Source organism: Squalius cephalus (genome assembly GCF_949319135.1).
Source record: "Squalius cephalus genome assembly, chromosome: 4".
NCBI lineage: Eukaryota > Metazoa > Chordata > Actinopteri > Cypriniformes > Leuciscidae > Squalius > Squalius cephalus.
In genome coordinates this window covers 40,303,396-40,320,786 of record NC_137125.1, presented here as the reverse complement: position 1 = coordinate 40,320,786, position 17,391 = coordinate 40,303,396, and the positions used below count along the sequence as shown (strand labels likewise).

General features: G+C 39.3%; 2 protein-coding genes across 4 annotated transcripts in view; one reads left to right on the top strand and one right to left on the bottom strand.

The window, feature by feature from the left end:
- The window catches only part of cacna2d4a (calcium channel, voltage-dependent, alpha 2/delta subunit 4a), a 39,084-nt gene that overhangs the window by 6,125 nt on the left and 15,568 nt on the right, over positions 1-17,391 (bottom strand). Inside the window, exons 27-31 of the mRNA XM_079868244.1 lie at positions 3,260-3,321; positions 1,517-1,531; positions 1,376-1,423; positions 1,167-1,229; positions 18-88 (exon numbers count right to left, since the gene is read on the bottom strand). Coding sequence (XP_079724370.1) covers positions 18-88; positions 1,167-1,229; positions 1,376-1,423; positions 1,517-1,531; positions 3,260-3,321 — 259 coding nt within the window. The remainder of the gene's footprint in view (positions 1-17; positions 89-1,166; positions 1,230-1,375; positions 1,424-1,516; positions 1,532-3,259; positions 3,322-17,391) is intronic.
- On the top strand, positions 5,171-17,067 carry lrtm2a (leucine-rich repeats and transmembrane domains 2a). 3 transcript variants are annotated; one of them, XM_079868249.1, is made up of 5 exons: positions 5,171-5,185; positions 7,201-7,273; positions 9,251-9,410; positions 12,434-13,030; positions 15,387-17,067. In XM_079868249.1, exons 3-5 carry the CDS (start codon positions 9,350-9,352, stop codon positions 15,839-15,841), a joined length of 1,113 nt encoding a protein of 370 aa, XP_079724375.1. In that variant the 5' UTR covers positions 5,171-5,185; positions 7,201-7,273; positions 9,251-9,349; the 3' UTR covers positions 15,842-17,067. The 3 variants fall into 3 exon arrangements, with proteins under 3 accessions (XP_079724375.1, XP_079724373.1, XP_079724374.1); XM_079868247.1 differs by lacking the exons at positions 5,171-5,185; positions 7,201-7,273 and adding an exon at positions 5,856-6,500; XM_079868248.1 differs by lacking the exon at positions 5,171-5,185 and having other exon boundaries at positions 6,900-7,273.

The window sequence follows — 17,391 nt, the reverse complement described above, 5'->3', positions numbered from 1 at the left end:
AAAAGAAGTTCTCTAACCTTTTAAACATGCCCATTCTCAAGAGCTGTGACATTACCGACCCATCGATTTCCCCCAGAAACCTGCCAACCTACAGATACAGAGAATAGAGAGACTTCAAGACATTGTTATTTATTATTTATTTCACCAGGATCTCTTTCTCGTTCACGATAGGAACAATGACAGTTCAGAATGAATGCGTCTGTATTAGCTTTAACGCCGCATACATCTTGACTTAACTGTTTGATAAAGCACTGAAATCGAATTTTAAACGTCATTTGGGCCCTGTAACGCTGCAGCCCAACATCAGAGTCAGCGTTTACCGCACCAGCACGCTGAATTATTCAGATAACCTCTGTTATCCCTCCCCTTCTCTATATTTACCCTGATGATGCACTGTTCTCCTTCTCTCTCTCTCTCTCTCTCTCTCTCTCTCTCTCTCTCTCTCTCTCTCTCTCTCTCTCATAGGATCTCTACTAATGATGGAAAACACCTCATGCATTCATTCATTTATTTATTTATTTATTTATTCATTTTCACAGTCACTTTCCTATGCTGAGTCAGTGGTAAATAGAGCTTTTTTTAATCTGTGTTATTCACAGCACAATGTCCTTATTTTAGAACCATTTTATTTCATGACTTCATTGATTTTTTTTTTTACTGTGACCTGCTTTCAATGGAACCATTTAAATGGCAAAATATTGTTTTACTGCGTTTCATTTCCCCATCTTTGTAACAGTTATGTTCAGTTTGATTTTGTTGTCACTTTCTTCTGTTCCTGTATATTTGTGAACCAGAACGTGACAATCTTAACCTAAATTTCCAGTGATTTACACTACAACACACACACACACACACACACACACACACACGCACACACACACACACACACACACACACACACACGGAGAGTTTCATGTAAAAAGTTCTTAAATGTAATAGCATGTAAATAGTAGTCAGTATTGAACTTTCAGGTCTGGCTTCATTCTGGTGTGTACCGGACACTTTTCACAGTCCAATCCCTTAACAGTGGATAAAATGGCATCTTTCCCTACGTGTTAATATTCAGTTTCACTCGGAAATGCCTATTTTAGCATCATTACAGATGTTTAGTGGGTTGCAAATGGCATTTTGTGTTGACCTTATCCTGTCACTTTAAGTGCTCTTACATCAGTCCTGTCCTTAGAGATGATGATGAAGCCATTACTGTCAATGACGTAGCAGTTGACGTCCTGTAAACACAATAAAGAAAAAGCATTTTGTCAGATTGAATTAGTTTGATGGAGGAATGGTGATACATACTTTCACTGATATGTCCACAAATGCTCTAGATACCGACCATTTATGCATTATAAATACTATATTGTATAATACTCACCGCATTATCAGTACAGCTTAGAGGACAAACCCCCTCTACACCAGAACACTGTGATAAACAGACATTGACAAAGACAGAGAAACTGAGCATTACGTTTTGCAGAGTATTGTGTAAATTCTCTTGTTTGTAGTGAGTACATACATCTGTGTCATTCGCCTGGTGTCCATCCAGATAATATGCAGCAGTAGTGAAAAAAGGAAAAGAAAACATTTCAGGACTGATAGCTTCAAACTCAACTCTTGCTTATAACACTGCTGTCCTGCCTTTGAGCCATCACATGATCTGTGCAGGCTCCTGTGTGCGTTTACTCTAGCCATGTATCAGATGAAAATAGGGACAGGAAAACAATCCTCTCATAAGGACCTGTGAATATTTACTACAGCTACTGTTAAAGATCCATAGATCATGTCTCAATTTAATTTTGATTCATCCGTATCTAATTGATCTTATCTCAATTGAAGCATTTGAGTGGCCTACTGAGAGATTATTGTTTTCCTGTAAAACATACATTTACTTAATAATGACATTAAGAGTTTTCGGATCAATATATTTTTAATATACACTACTTTTGAAAGAAATTAATACTTTTTATGTATCATGATTTCAACAAAAATATTAAGCAGCACATTGTATTTAACATTGATAATGAATTAAGAAATGTTTCTTGAGCAGCAAATCAGCATGATTTCTGAAGGATCATGTGACACTAAAGACTGGAGTTCAAAAATTTAGCTTTGTCATCACAGAAATAAATTCCTTTTATTACAAAAAATATCAAAATTGACAAAAAAATGTTTTTAATTGTAATGATATTTCATAATATTTATTTTTTATCAGACTTTTATCAGAGACTTCTTTCAAAAACATTTAAAAAAAAAAAAATCTTACTGACCCCAAACTTTTGAATACTTGTATATTTACTCATAATATTCTATCTTTAAAATTAAACTGCTTCGCAAGTAAATTTATCTTGCTTCATTAAGGATGATGCACGTGTGCTCTTGTGACAAACTGAGCTTGTGTTTGTGTCTCATGTACCGTAAAACTATGGTAAAACTAAAATAACCTTGCACAATTTACACACTGACATGTCGGTCTCTTTCTAACAGCATGCATATTTCTTCAAATTTCTTCTTACAGTGTGTCATGTTCTGCATTGTAGTTAATCATTATGGATTCTGCACTGTTATTGATCCATTAAGATTTTCTTAATGGATTTGTATTTGAACATTTCAAACATTTAACAGTAAGAATAATCACTGTGGTGGCATTAGTTAATATATTGCAGTCAGGAGTGAACACAGACTCAGTGGTAATGTGCCAGCTGAGGTGGAAGAGCGTTCAGGCATTGAAAATCCCAGGGGTACCAGAAAAAAGGGAGAGTGTTCTCCCTGAGGAGGATGCAGAGAGTGATATCACCTCCTCTCCTTATTCTTTTCGAATGCCTTCTGGACTCTTCCACTCCTCTCTCAACACGTAACATCTTCTGTTTGTATTATAAATATCAAACAAAAGCCTGTGCTAGGAGTGTCACCACTAACATTATTGTGTTTGTTTTCACTTCCCATCAAATGCACAATGTTTAAACAGATAAGACCCATCCGGGCAGTATCGCACACATGCTGGTGTGCATATCCTTGTGGAGAGAGACATCCTGTTGACATTTGTTATATAATATAATATAAAATAAATATATAATTTATATATTTAAAAAAGAATAATAATTATATATATATATATATATATATATATATATATATATATATATATATATATATATATATTTTTTTTTTTTTTTATTATTATATTTATATTAATCATAAATCTATTAATACTTTGTACACAGTATAATTGTATAATTGCAGTATATATTAGTTTTAGTACCTGAGTGGCTACGGACCAAAGCCTTTTTTCCAACATCTCAAGAGACATCTGTACACCTATGGCTATGCAGGAAAGAAACACAGACAAAAAGATAAGAAAATTGTTTTCGTATTCTAATAGTATTATAACATCTCAAATAAAATGCAAAAATGAAGAAATATGTTTGTAGAAATGCATATGTGAATACTTAAAATGACTGAGACTGAGTTTTTTTTTTTGCTGAAGGCCCAATTCCGTTCGACTTGCAAATATATAATCCCAGCATGCATCAGTGGGTGTCCATGCACTCTCACAAGCTTAAAAATGCAAAATGTGCTGATATCCCATGCCTCAGTTCTGATGCCTCATATATTAAACCTGCTATCTCCCTCAAACCTGATACCTCATCAGTTTACTACCTTAAACCCATTACCTCATATATCAACGCTGATACCTAATAACTCAATCTGTGCATCCACTTCCCCCATAAACTGCTGCATTTTACAGAACAAGGTTTTGTTGTTTAATGGCCCTGTGTAATTAGTAGGACAGTTAGAATTTACTGTGAGCTGTCGGGTCTGATTAAACTGCAGTAAATTGTTCGTTTGAGTGAAAATAGAGAGAGAGAGAGAGAGAGAGAGAGAGAGAGAGGAGAGAGAGAGAGAGAGAGAGAGAGAGAGAGAGAGAGAGAGAGAGAGAGAGAGAGAGAGAGAGAGAGAGAGAGAGAGAGAGAGAGAGAGAGAGAGAGAGAGAGAGAGAGAGAGAGAGAGAGAGAGAGAGAGAGAGAGAGAGAGAGAGAGAGATCTATCATACAGAAGCTAATTAATAGAGTGGCAGAGAGTGGAAGGCAGTGTTGGTAATAGCTGCTCGGGGCAGGGAAGATGGCTAGTGGAGGGCAGACAATCTCTTGAATGAGTAGATGTGTATTATAAAGCTCTAGACCTAGCAGACATACTGTAATAAAACTGGAAGATTACAGTCACCATGTCTCCTCCAGCATCCTAAAGATTTGGACAACCCTGCAATGAAGATTACCCAAAATAGTGACGAGCGAGCTCGCAGACGGTTCTCAGCACAGTTAGAAGTGTGAATGACGGAAGACATGTGACTCCAGCAGAGCAGATAATTCAGTAAATACCCAGTTTTCTGAGCTTCCGTCATTCTCTTTTCCACACAAACATCCCACACACAAAAACAAACACAATGATGTGATACAGCATGAAACCTCAACCAAAAAGCTTAGAGCGACAATATGGCAACCAGTCCTACTTAAAATAAACAGATTTTACAATTTAATGGGTAAAGACAGAGAGAAAGAGAGAATGTGTCAAATGGATGTGGCCCTTTTCATGAATAGGCTACACCATCAGATCTTGAAACTCACCAAAAATAGATTCTTGCTCCCTTGTTATGGAGGGATGGATGGTAGGATCCAATCACATGTTGCTATTTCAAGTAGGCTATGTAAAACAAAACCTTGTTAATTAAGAATGAGATTCCTCTGGTCATAATAAGCTTAATGTTGATGTAGAAATAAGCTGAGTGTGTGTGTGAGTACACTGTACTTCATGTATAGTTTTAACTAGCTCACTGATCTGTGCAGTAGATTCTGCTATATGCTTTTATGCTTAGCTTAATATGCATTTCAAATGATATTCTAAATTATGCTAATGTAGTTAATATCTATTTGAATCTGACAGGACTGAACTGCAGTGTGTGTGTGTGTGTGTGCGATGGCAAACAGAGCAGCAGGGTCTTTACATGGCAGATTATCACGAAGAGCATACGCTAACAGTGAGTCAAAAAAACACCCTCTCAATTCCCCCACCTCTCTCTCTCTCTCTCTCTCTCTGTTGCTTAGGTAACATGATGTCAGCGCAGCCCCTATCGACACCTTGAAGACTCACCGCCCAAATATGACACTGTCCTCAACGTGAGCAGCACACAGTATGTACACACCCACATACACTCCTCATAACATAGAGGGCTTCTGATAAGGAGAGAAATGGCATGGTAAGGACTTAATGGAGCTGTAGTGCTTTTTCTTGTCAATGTCTGGCATGTGAAAGCATGTGGGCGGCACTGAGGTCCTTCTGAAGTACACGGTGCGTTGCAACAGCCCACAACATACAGGAGGTAAACGCTTCTGGTGTCGCAGAATGCTTTTCCTCTTATAAATAGCTTTTTTTGAGGTGCTGTTGCTGCAGCATGGCCTGTATGCCTTTATGCATTATTCAGCACACCAGGCAATTGCAGAAATGTTTGTTTACATGGGTGACATTTGGTCCAGTTTGTCCACGTGAACAATGCTGAGTACATGTATGATTATATTCCTGTGCTGTTGCATGATGTCAGCACTCTGATGACATCACAGGGTGTAAAATGCATCACTGCTGGTGATGGCAACATGTGATTGGATCCATCCATCCATAACAAGGGAGCAATAATAAGGGTCCCCCCCCCCCCCCAGATAGATAGATTCACATGCATCCATTAAAAGCAGCAGTGTTGCATCTATCTATCTATCTATCTATCTATCTATCTATCTAGAGAAAGAATCAGCTGTCCTCTCTACCCCTCCTCACTCCCCTCATCCCTCACTAATGTTACTATCTTTGACAAGGCTGGCACACGCTTACACTGCACGCCTCACCACATGCACATATGGAGAACGCAACACACAAACACACACACTTACTCACACACATACTCACACAGACACACATGCGCATCAAAGGCTAGCCTGAGGACAGTATGCGCTTAAGAGACAACCTCCTGACACACACACACACAAGTGCATTCTGTGGACTCAATATACCAACACAGAGGCGAGCCGATCTGCTGGAAACCACAGAGAATTGAAAGACTGGAGCACGCCTCCTCCTCCCCTCTCTCTCTTTCTCACTCACTCACTCACTCACTCACTCACTCTCTCTCTCTCTCTCTCTCTCTCTCTCTCTCTCTCTCTCTCTCTCTGTCCTCCTCTCTCTGAGCATTACAACAAGGCATTGCGCAGGATTTAACTCCCCTCCTTCATCTCCCTCTTCTTTATTTTAATCGTTTTTCCTTCCTTCCTCCAATCCATCTCTCCTTCTGTGGCAGCCGTTGCTCTTGGCAGCGGAAGGATATTTTCATTTCCATATTGGAGCGTTACGAGAGCTGCTATTCGCTAATTTCTCCCACAACCGTGTGTGTGTGTGTGTGTGAGAGAGAGAGTGTGTGATCCTGGGGGGGACGCCGAGAAGGACAGCATCTAAAGACGGTGAGTGAAACACTGTTAACCTATAACACACATATACAAGCACACATTACAATTTGCCTTAATTATGATTATGATGTTTGCCGAGGGATGTTTTTTTTTTTTTAGACAGACACATTCGCCTGTTGTTTTGGGTTACAGAGCATGTGATGCCCAGTTTTTTATTTGGACACAAAGGAAATGTAAAGATGTGTGTGTGACCACAGGTGATGTTCTGGAATGCTGCTTTTGAGTGTATTTGAGCATGTTGGAGTGAGATGGACTCTACAATATGCAATCCTGTGAACACTTGCATATATATATATATATATATATATATATATATATATATATATATATACATTTATGGTAGGACCAAAAAGCATTTGTGTAAGAGATTTGTATGTTTTTACGCATACTGTATGTGTGTTGCTTGAATGAGTGTTTATGAGAGCGTGTCTTTGTTTGTGATTCTGCTGTTAATAATTCATTCCCGTGGCCTCCATGTCTTTGTTTCTAACGTTTCTTCGCTCTGTTCTTGCCGCCGTTGACTTTGATTGCCGCCTTTTGTGTGTGTGTGCATGAGAAAGAAAGAAAAGAGATCAGCAGGACTGGTTCAGAGGTGAACATCTAAAGGGCGTTTCTATTTACTTATGTGTTTCAAGTCACAGTAACAACATATATGCTGTCACACACATGCATAGTTGACCTTGTGCATTCACAGGAAGTTAGTACGGCGTGGGGTGAGAAAGTGTGAAATATGTGCTGAACTGGACATGGAGAGAGATGCTGCTAAAGTGAGAGACTGTTACATCACGTGTGAGTGTGTGTGTGTGTGTGTGTGTGTGTGTGTGTGTGTGCTGCATGCTCGAGAGTCAAATGACACATCCCTCAACTAATTATCCTCTCTTCACACACACTCACATTCTCACACCTTCAAACTTGCATGTTCTAGGAAACGTAATGCATTGAAAATATTCACGTGTTGAGCAACTCCAAAAGGTGTTTTCAGAAACTCTCACTCACACACACACTCACTCACACACACACATGCAATATAACCTCTAAATGTCTGCACATTTTTCCACTGTGCCGTTTCAGATGACAGGCTGGTGTATTGGTGTTGCGTTGCGCAAATACGCACACACAGACACACACACACACACACACGCACGCTGTGATGGATGTGGCAGGTGACAAGGCCGAAGTGTCACAGTCTAAGACAGCAGCGGCCATTTTACAGCAAACTGGCCTGGCATAAACAGAAGCAACTTGTAACCTTGTGCTCAATGATCTGAGACACACACATTCACAGCATTGCGTTACACAACTAGTATTACATAATGGTATGTCGTTATAATAATATTCCCGTCTCTGTCATGTGCTGTGAGGGTTTCAGTGTCATATTACTGTACCTCAATTAACTAAATCGCGTCTGCAGTGCCAGTCCTACTACGGTTTTTGTACCCTGGAGAGCTGTACAGTAAGCTCCGATGTATTACAGATGGCTTGTGCACCGGGAGGAAAGTTCTGACTCTCAGATTTAAAGGATATGATTGATACATTACGTTTTTCTCAGATATTTCTCCTGTAATTATATATGAGAAATACAAATAGAAACAAATGAGGCAATTGCTGACGTACCGTAAGAGTATAGAGCAGGGATTCCCAAACTTTTTTTGTCATGTAATATTTAAATTATTTAAGAACACATTTGCATATTCACGGTTCTTTGATGTCAGTAAGGGATGTTTTATTAAGTGCTTTATTGTTTTTATTTTACAATTATTTATTGCAAATGTTTTAATTTTTATTATTTAATTAATTATAATCTTTTCATCAACACACACCCGGACATTGATGACAGAATTTGATTAGAAATGTTTGAGCTCATATTGAGATCTCAGAGTTTGATATGTTAAAAAAATCATTTTTTAGGCATTTTTGGGATCATTTTCTAGTGATCTCTGAAACTCTAGAGTAAATGCATTGACATCTTTCGTAGTTAAAGTCGGCATGAAATGGAGTGAAACGCTTCTGGAAAGAGAAAAATGTAAAAATGTTGATTTCGTCCTTTGGGAATTGATTGGATCGTAGGAAGTTAAATAAAGGCAGAAAAGAACAGACGTTGTGTCGAGGGGGTTAATGTTTTTGATGAAAGATTATGAGTATACATGAATTTTAAAAAATAATGATGTGTAGTGATAAATTATTTATCATGAGCACTGAAATATTCTGAATTCTGATTTCATGGAAACTTAAAAAAAGTGAGAAACAGGAGATGTACGCAAAAGTCTCCATTTGACCTCCATTTAATCTCATCTGATGAAAATAATATTAAATATTTATAGTATTATTCAATAATAAAATATTTAAATAAAATTAAAACACTATTAAATATTCAAGAGCTCTCATTTGTGATTTTTCATTCTCGTAGGTTAACTGTATTGTCCATCACCGTCTAATAGAATATTGAACAGATTCGAGAAGCATTATGTTGCAAGGTTTGTGTGTTAAAAGTTAATTGCTAATTTGATCTTTCCTAATTTAAGATGTTTTCCATTGAGCCTAGAGTAGAGAGCGCACAGAAGGAATCAACTTTGATGGGAAGTGAGCTGTGAACAATCACCACAGATACTTATTGGGGGGAAAAAACGCAAACCACAAAGCTCACACGCTCAGCAAGTCATCTATGCTAACACGGGCAGGAAACAATTAAGCGCCAAGTTATGTACAGAAAAAGAAACTGACTATCCTTCAAACTCTCTCTGCAGTGTCATCACTGGCCCCGTATCGCTGCCTGTGGAGGCTGGCATCAGGGCCAGCTGATGCCACAGCGAATCTGAGGCAGCTGCAGTCGTAGAAGCGCAGACATGCAGCTCAGCACTGCACCTACAGTCGGTCACAGGAGGAGAGGAAATCTGGACAGTCAAGGTGAGCCCAACTAACACACACACTCACACACACACACACATTCACTCTTCTGAAGGTGTTGGGTTTTAAGAGGATTTAAGTACCGATTCCATTCATACGGTTTTAAATGCTTTGTCCAAATAGTGAATATCAGTTATCTAAATTATGTACATTGATCACTTTCCGAAATGCATCAGTTTGCGTTCTGTTTTATTAATGTGTTTGTGGAAAGAAAGGCAGTGTGTGTTGACGTATGTGCCTGTGTGGGTGTGTATAGCGGTATAGAGTGCGGTGTACATCACCAGCTGCCCCTGCAACAGATGGATTAGAATGGCTTTAGTTAATGTGTGTGTCTGATTAAAGATCTGCATGAAGCAATGCAGGGGCAACACACACACACAGTTTTGCTGCATTGTCACAAATACTACAGTATAGTGGAAAATATTGACCTGCTGCCGGTTTAGAGTCAAACTTAAAATGTCTTATATATATATATATTAAGCCAATACTTATTCTGTATTACTTTCTTAGGGAACACAATGCTTTTTGAAAGAATATCTTAGCCACTGTTTGCAATTTAATGAAAGTGAAGGTCCAAAAAAACACTATCAAAGACGCTATTCAAAGTCTTCTCAAGTCAAAAGCTTGCTTTGTGTGGGGATTTGAGAAAAGCCTGAATTATTTACTGATTTATCTTGACATCCGCACTAGCTCTACTTGACTCATTCATTAAGAGATCACATAATGATTATTTCTCTTGAGTCGGATCCTTTCAATTAATATGTTGATCCATTACATAAAACCTGTCTGAAAGATTCAATCATAAATTGGACAGACCTGGTTGTTGAAATTAATTGTCCACTGGATGAAAATATTTTAAGTAAATAACAGCTTTAATAAAAATAGAGTATAGAATATAGAGCAGAGAGAATCTAAGTATGAACTACTTTTATGGTGCATTAGTGTCTTTTCTGTAAAGCTGAAGTCCCCATTCATTGTCATTGCCTATAAAGAACACATTTTGTCTCAGCCAAACAGAATAAGGGATGAGAGAAGAAAGGGATATACTGGAAATTGAAGGTTGACAGGCCAAAACAGCAATTCTAGAATAATTCACAACTACATAGTTTAGAAGGACGGATTAATTATTGAGATTACACAGAATTGTGTGAGTGTGTATTAGAGAGAGAGCGTGCGAGTGATGATTGTGTGTGTCTCTGATTACAAAGGGATCAGGGTGTTGAGGCTGGTCAGGATCAGATTTCCGAGTGCTGTAACTGCATCTGTCTGCACTTAAACTGCCAAACACTCACACACACACACGTTCAACGAGACAACTGGGATCTCAATGTTTAAACCGTCATATCCATTGATAGCATCTGATTGTCTCCCACACAGAGAGACATTTCCCCCCACCACATTGTGTTGCATAAAAGAGAGAGGTGACAAACAGTTGGCAAATGTTTGCTTTGTTATGGCAGAGCAGAGGACGTTCTCTGTTTAACTCTGAGGCACATTATATTCCCATCATACACTCTTACAAAAAAGAACGGAAAAGCCTGATGCCGTAGGAGAACCTTTTTAGGTTATTTAGGCTGCATAGGCCCAAAAATATGCAAAATTATCAAACAACAAAGATATGGGAAGCATTTTCTCATCCCTGGCAAGAGCCGATAAGCCAATTTATTTTACTATCCTGCTAACTTTAACGGTTTCACTTTATTTTGATGGTCCCTTTAACACATTCTGTTGTCTAGAAGTAACATTGCACCTACATGTCCACTAACTCTCATTAGAGTGTTAGTAGAGTATTAGTAGACTGGTAGGGTTAGGGTTAGAATAAGTTGACATGTAGTTGCAAAGTTACTTATAGTCAGTAGAGTGTCTGTTGGAGGACCATCACAATAAAGAGTTATCAGATATTAAGCAGACAGTACACTAATACTCTAATGAGAGTTAGTTGGCATGTAGTTGCAAAGTTACTTATAGTCAACAGAATGTTCAAAAGGGACCATCAAAATAAAGTGTTACCACTTTAACTCTATCGGAATAGACCTATGCAGGGTTGGAAGAGTCCAGTAACCCAGTTGTAACCCACTAACTGTCAACCATAGCAGGGTTTTTTTCTTTAAAAAAAAAAAAAAAAAGAGTAAAAACGCTTTACCGATGCTTTACTGATGATTTACTGATCTCAAGAATCTATAATGCTACATCATCCAAGAAGAAACATTTAGCCAACTCAAGAATCCCATTCAGGAAACCACCAAAAATTCACACGTCATCATTTACTCACCCTTATGTTGAATGTCGTTCTCAAATCTCGTTCACACTCACATTCAATTAAACTAATAGAAGTTTGATGTCATGTCAAATGTGTGTCTCGTTGATTTTCAGTAAAAAAAACAAGGTACATTTGGGTATTTTCCTCACACAAAGCAACTGTATGGTTTCAGAAGACTTATGACTGAATTAGCATACAAGTGATATTTAACCAGAGGGTTAAAGACTCTACGTAGCTTGAGCCCGCAGCCAAAGGTTGGGTTTGTCAGAAGTGGGAATTTTTTTTTTTTTTTTTGCATTTGTTGTAATTTTTGGTGCATTTTGGTCATGCAGTATACTTCTTTTGTGTTCTAAAGAGAAAGAACATCATAGAGTTTTGAAAAGACATGCAGGTGAGTAAATAATGACAGAATTTTCATTTTGGGTCAAATGAACCATTAAGAGTACATCTTGCAATAATCAAAACACATCCTGCGCAAAAACATCCTGAAGGTGCTGCGACACAGACAGCGAGTGCATCAAAAATACTGCTATGTCTAGAGGTTTGTTTGTAGGTTCACATAAGCTCCAGTTTAAACTAGTGTGGTTGGAGCGGAAGCCACAGGTTTAGTTGTGTTGAGCACTGGTCTCCTTTATTAAATACAGTACATATGATTCACAGTGGCACTAAATCAACACCTGTCACATCTTTCACATCAATCTTTCACATCTATGTCAACTCTTTCAGACGATATACACTTCTCTTTTTTTCTTCATTCACACAGGTCTGCTAGGTGTGCTGAGTGTGTGTGCTACGTTGCTGCAGTTATGCGCTGGCTGTCCTTCAGAGTGTGTGTGTAACTCACTGGAAGCTAACTGCAGTGGGCGGAGTCTAGTATCTGTGCCCGCTCTCACTTCTCTCCCGGAGGGCACACATACCCTCTTTCTGGCCAATAACCGCCTCTCCTCCCTGCCTGTCTCGGCCTTTGCCAATCTGAGCACCTTTGAGAGCCTCGACCTGTCCAACAACTATCTGGACAACCTGCCTTCCAGACTGTTCCGTGAGCTGAGTAACCTGAGCGATTTGAGTTTGCGCAACAACAGCCTTACGGTTTTGGATCGGGAGTTATTTCGTGGCCTGACCCAGCTGCGGAGGCTGGATCTGTCTCTGAACGGCTTGGCCACTGTGCCGCTGGGCCTGCTGGATGAGCTGCAGGGGCTCACCTGGCTCTCCTTGGCTGGGAACAGACTTCACGCCCTGGAGAGAGCCACATTTGAGCCTCTCGTCAACCTTCAACACCTGGAGCTGGGCATAAACCCCTGGGAGTGTGACTGCAACCTGAGAGACTTCAAACACTGGATGGAGTGGCTAATATACCGAGGTGAGGGTTGTGCGTGCGTAGTGTTTTTATTCTCTGCAGGTGTAAAAACACGTCATTTGAGCAATATGCCACAAGAGGCTGTAGGTTACTAGGATTTTACCATAAGTAAGGTGTGTTCTTTGGCATTGGGCCAAAGTGGACTGCCTTTAACAATGGTAAAATCCCTGTCTTCAGTGAATTATTGCATCTGTAAAGAGGCGACAACAGCAGTATGATAATAGACATCAGTGTTCAATAAATAATTAAACCTTTTAATATTTAAAATCTGAATTACTAAAACATTATCGAATTACTGTATTGCATTAAAATTGTGTGTGCAATCATGTTAAGTGCATGTTTATTGGCATTTTGCAAGAGCTATAAACCAGAATTTAAAGAATTATCTGTTTTAAAAGAGGTTTATTAAGCCTCTTAACAGATGGAGCTGTAACCTAATGGTAAGTGCATGTACTCCAGACTTATTGTAGGAAATGTACCCACTCTCTCCCTAATAATTTCCTATCTATCTTTTGTCTACCACTGGCAATGAAATGTGGCAAAACCCCAACAATAATTGTGAAGCAGAGCTTCTTATTCTCCATACCTCTCACTTTCTATTTTTCTCTGTCTGTCTCAATCCATCCTTCTACTCTGAGTCAGAGAAACTCATTTAATTCTGTTTCAGAGCAGCTTTGAGAGGGAGGGGGATTTGAAACAGACATGAGAGGCTGAGTCACAAAGCTTTTAGTGTGTGAGAAAGAGACTCCAGTCATGGTGGGCTCTGAGTCTCTTGCTTTGTTCCAATACCTAGTGAGCTGCATACAGATGTGCCATTTAAGGCAACCAAAATACTTTCTTGACCTTACTTACACTACTGTACCTTCCAAAATACTTTGTTTTGACCAAATTCAGGCAGCATTGAATGTTTTTTAATGGAGATCCCATGATGCAACAAACTTTCTTATAAGAAAATCCAAGATAGTGGATGGGAAATGTTAAAAAATAACATTATATACAGTTTTGGGGGTAACGCATTACAAGTAACATGATTTTTTTCAAGTAACTAGTTAAGTAACACATTACTTTTAAATTTGCAAAAAAATGTCTGAGGTACTTTTTCAAATAAGTAAAGCAAGTTACTTTGGTCTCCCATTTATTGACTGTCATCTCTCCTGTCCCCATGTTGAGAGAGTAAGTGCAGAGGCGTTGTGTGCGCTGTGTAAATATGATGGTTATTGTAGTTCTAGACTAATTCTGAGCAATTACTCATGTCACTTGCACAAAAACAGATTCAGTATTCCTCAAAATGAATAAAAACTGTGAAATGCAAACTCAGAATATTATGCAAACATAAATTACACAAACGTTATTTCATTTCACTTTATTAACTAATTTCTTTGCTGCTGACCTTTGATGATTTAATTCAACCATACGAATAAGAAAAAATGGCTTTAGATAAACATCACATTTGTGTTTGATTTTTTGTTTTTATTGCTGAAGAGTGAAATTTCTTCTCCTGTGTCCTATTCTTCTGCAATCCAGAATGGCAGCACAGCGGAAAGGTTTGTTTGAGCTGTGCCCTCTACTGTACAGGTGTGAATTTGCATTTCCCTCAGCCTGAGGCTTATTCATTTCACTTTTGGTGTGAAAGGGCTTTAACATTTGAAAAACAAACAAGCAAGCCCAGCCCAGATGAGAAAAAGTAACGTAACTCATTACTTTCCATAAAAAGTAACTACTGTAAGTAACACAATTAGTTACTTGTTAGGGAGTAATACAGTTTTGTAATGCATTACTTTTTCATTATATATCATTCATTAATTAAAAATATTCCGAAAAAATAGATCAGAAAAAATTAAAAATAAATGATATTTTACCCCAAATTTGTTTGTATTGTGTATTTTATGCATACTGGATTATTGCACCATTAGCTGTGTGATAGTACTGGATTATTGCACCATTCGTGAGATGCCAATTACAAGCTATTTTAAAATCAAGTGCGAGTCAACTACCCTGTACAGAATTATATTTGTGTGGCATGTGGAGTTGCTGCCTCTGTAGAGCACTCCAAATTAGTCACTCCATGACAGTTAGCATGTTGCCTTAGAAGGCAGCTGCCTATGCAGGCAGTGTGGCAAATCACTAGGTTTTGGAACAGAGCTTCTGTATGCATGTCAGGCTTATTAATTATACACCAGCTACCACTCTTTCTCTCATACAAACACACACGCTCATTGAAGAGGCTTCTGACCCTCCTAGCTGTGCGGTGCTATTTTGGAGGGCTTGAAGCCACCATTTAAATTCATTAGAGGTTACTATTGTTTACCTCAGAGAGATACATTTTTGATTTCTCTTTCTCTATTGCTTTCTGTCGTAGGCGGTTATGTCGATGCCGTTGAGTGTACGCTCCCAAAGGACTTAAGGGGCCGTGACATCAGGGGTGTTCCTGTGGAGATGTTCAACTACTGTCTGCAATTGGAGGATGAGAATGGGGGCGGGGCTGGGAGCAAAGGTGGATCTCCACCATGTTTTCGTGGGACACCCACTCCATCGTCCGAAGGTGCAGTGGTGCGTACGGAGGCGGAGCTACCAGACTGTGTGAAGCAGCGTTATCGGCCGGTCAGTGTTCGCAGGGCGATCGGTACAGTAGTGATCGCTGGTGTGGTCTGTGGAATCGTGTGTATTATGATGGTAGCTGCCGCAGCATACGGCTGCATATATGCCTCTCTAATGGCAAAATACCAGCGGGAGCTAAAGAAGAGGCAGCCATTGATGGGTGACGCAGAGGCAGAAGGCGACTCGGAGGAGAAACAGATCTCATCAGTTGCATAGGGGAATGGGGGAGAGATTCAGAGTTCAGAGGTCATCCACAAATATAAAGAATCCTTTACTGGTTGGTCTGCACATTTGATGATCATTTAGCTGCCCAGTAGAGGATTTATAGTCCCTGTTTCCTGTTTCTCTGTCCTTCTTAAGACTCTCTCTGACTCTCAGACTTACACTTTACTCAATCGCTAAACTTTGGCCTATGACCTATGACCTATTTGCCCCAGGACAAGAGGGACCACTCAGCACTTTAGAACTCCCCCACCCTCCCCCAATGTTGAGAGGATCTCAGCAGAGGAGGCGTGGATGCAACTGTTCACAGTTCCTGAACCCTGATGTTTCTAGAGGATCACATGCTCTCATTTGCATTTGCCTCTGTAGCAGCCTAGCTATCAATCCAAACCTACAATCATAACTCTAACCCCCAACACTAATCCCAACCCCAATCCTAGACCTTTAACTCTAATCCCAACCCTCACAACACTAATCCAAACCCCCAACTCTAACCCTAACCCTTCAATACTAATCCTAATCCTTAGTATTATGATTCTTAGTTCAATACTAAACCATAAACCTCCATCACTAATCCAACCATCACCTCCAACACTGTGTTCTACACCGGGTGGTACGTGTAAGTGGCACATTACACCAAATGGCAATAACACTCATTATAATCGATGCTGTCTACAGTGGATACATTCCAATGCAATGCACCGAGTTACAGACCATAAACGGATGCCCCGATTTCTGACATACTACATGCGCTTGCTCTGCTTCCGGCAAAAGGACAATTTGATTTGGAACATTCACTTTTAAGTTTCCAGTGTAGGCAGCCTCAAGCCGTTGCAGCATCAGTGTAGACATGGTGTAATCTTAAACTTCTAACTCTACTCCCAAACCTAAACCTATAACACAAATCCTTATCCTTACCATAAACCTCCATCAATAATCTGAACCCCTAACCCTAAACATCCATCACAATTCCTAACCCCCAACTCTAACCCTAATCTGACCCCCAACCCTAAACCTCCAACACTAATCCCTACCCTTACAATTACCCTCCATCACTAATATGCCCCTGGTTTTACAGACAAGGCTTAAGCTAGTCTCAGACTAAAATGCATGTTTGAGGTGTTTTAACTGAAATCAACTTGCACTGACATTTCTTTAAAAATGTCAGTGCCATTGTTTTGTCTCAGGATGCACAGCAGTAATGTTTTTTTTTTTATAAACATTATAACATATAAGTTACTTAATTGCCCTAATTGAACTAAGGCCTAATCCTGGCTTAGTCTAGGCCCTGTCTGTGAAATGGGGCCATGAACTTCCGATCACTTATCCTAACCCACAACTATATCCCAGTCTCTATCACTAACCTAAACACCCAGCTCTAAACCATAAACACTACCCTTACCATAAACCTCCATCACTAATATGAACCCCAAGTCTAAAACTCCCGTCATCGCAAATCCAAATAACTCTTACGCTAAACCTTCATCTCTTATCCAAATCCCAAAAAATTTAATCCCAAATACAAATACCACTACCAACCCTAA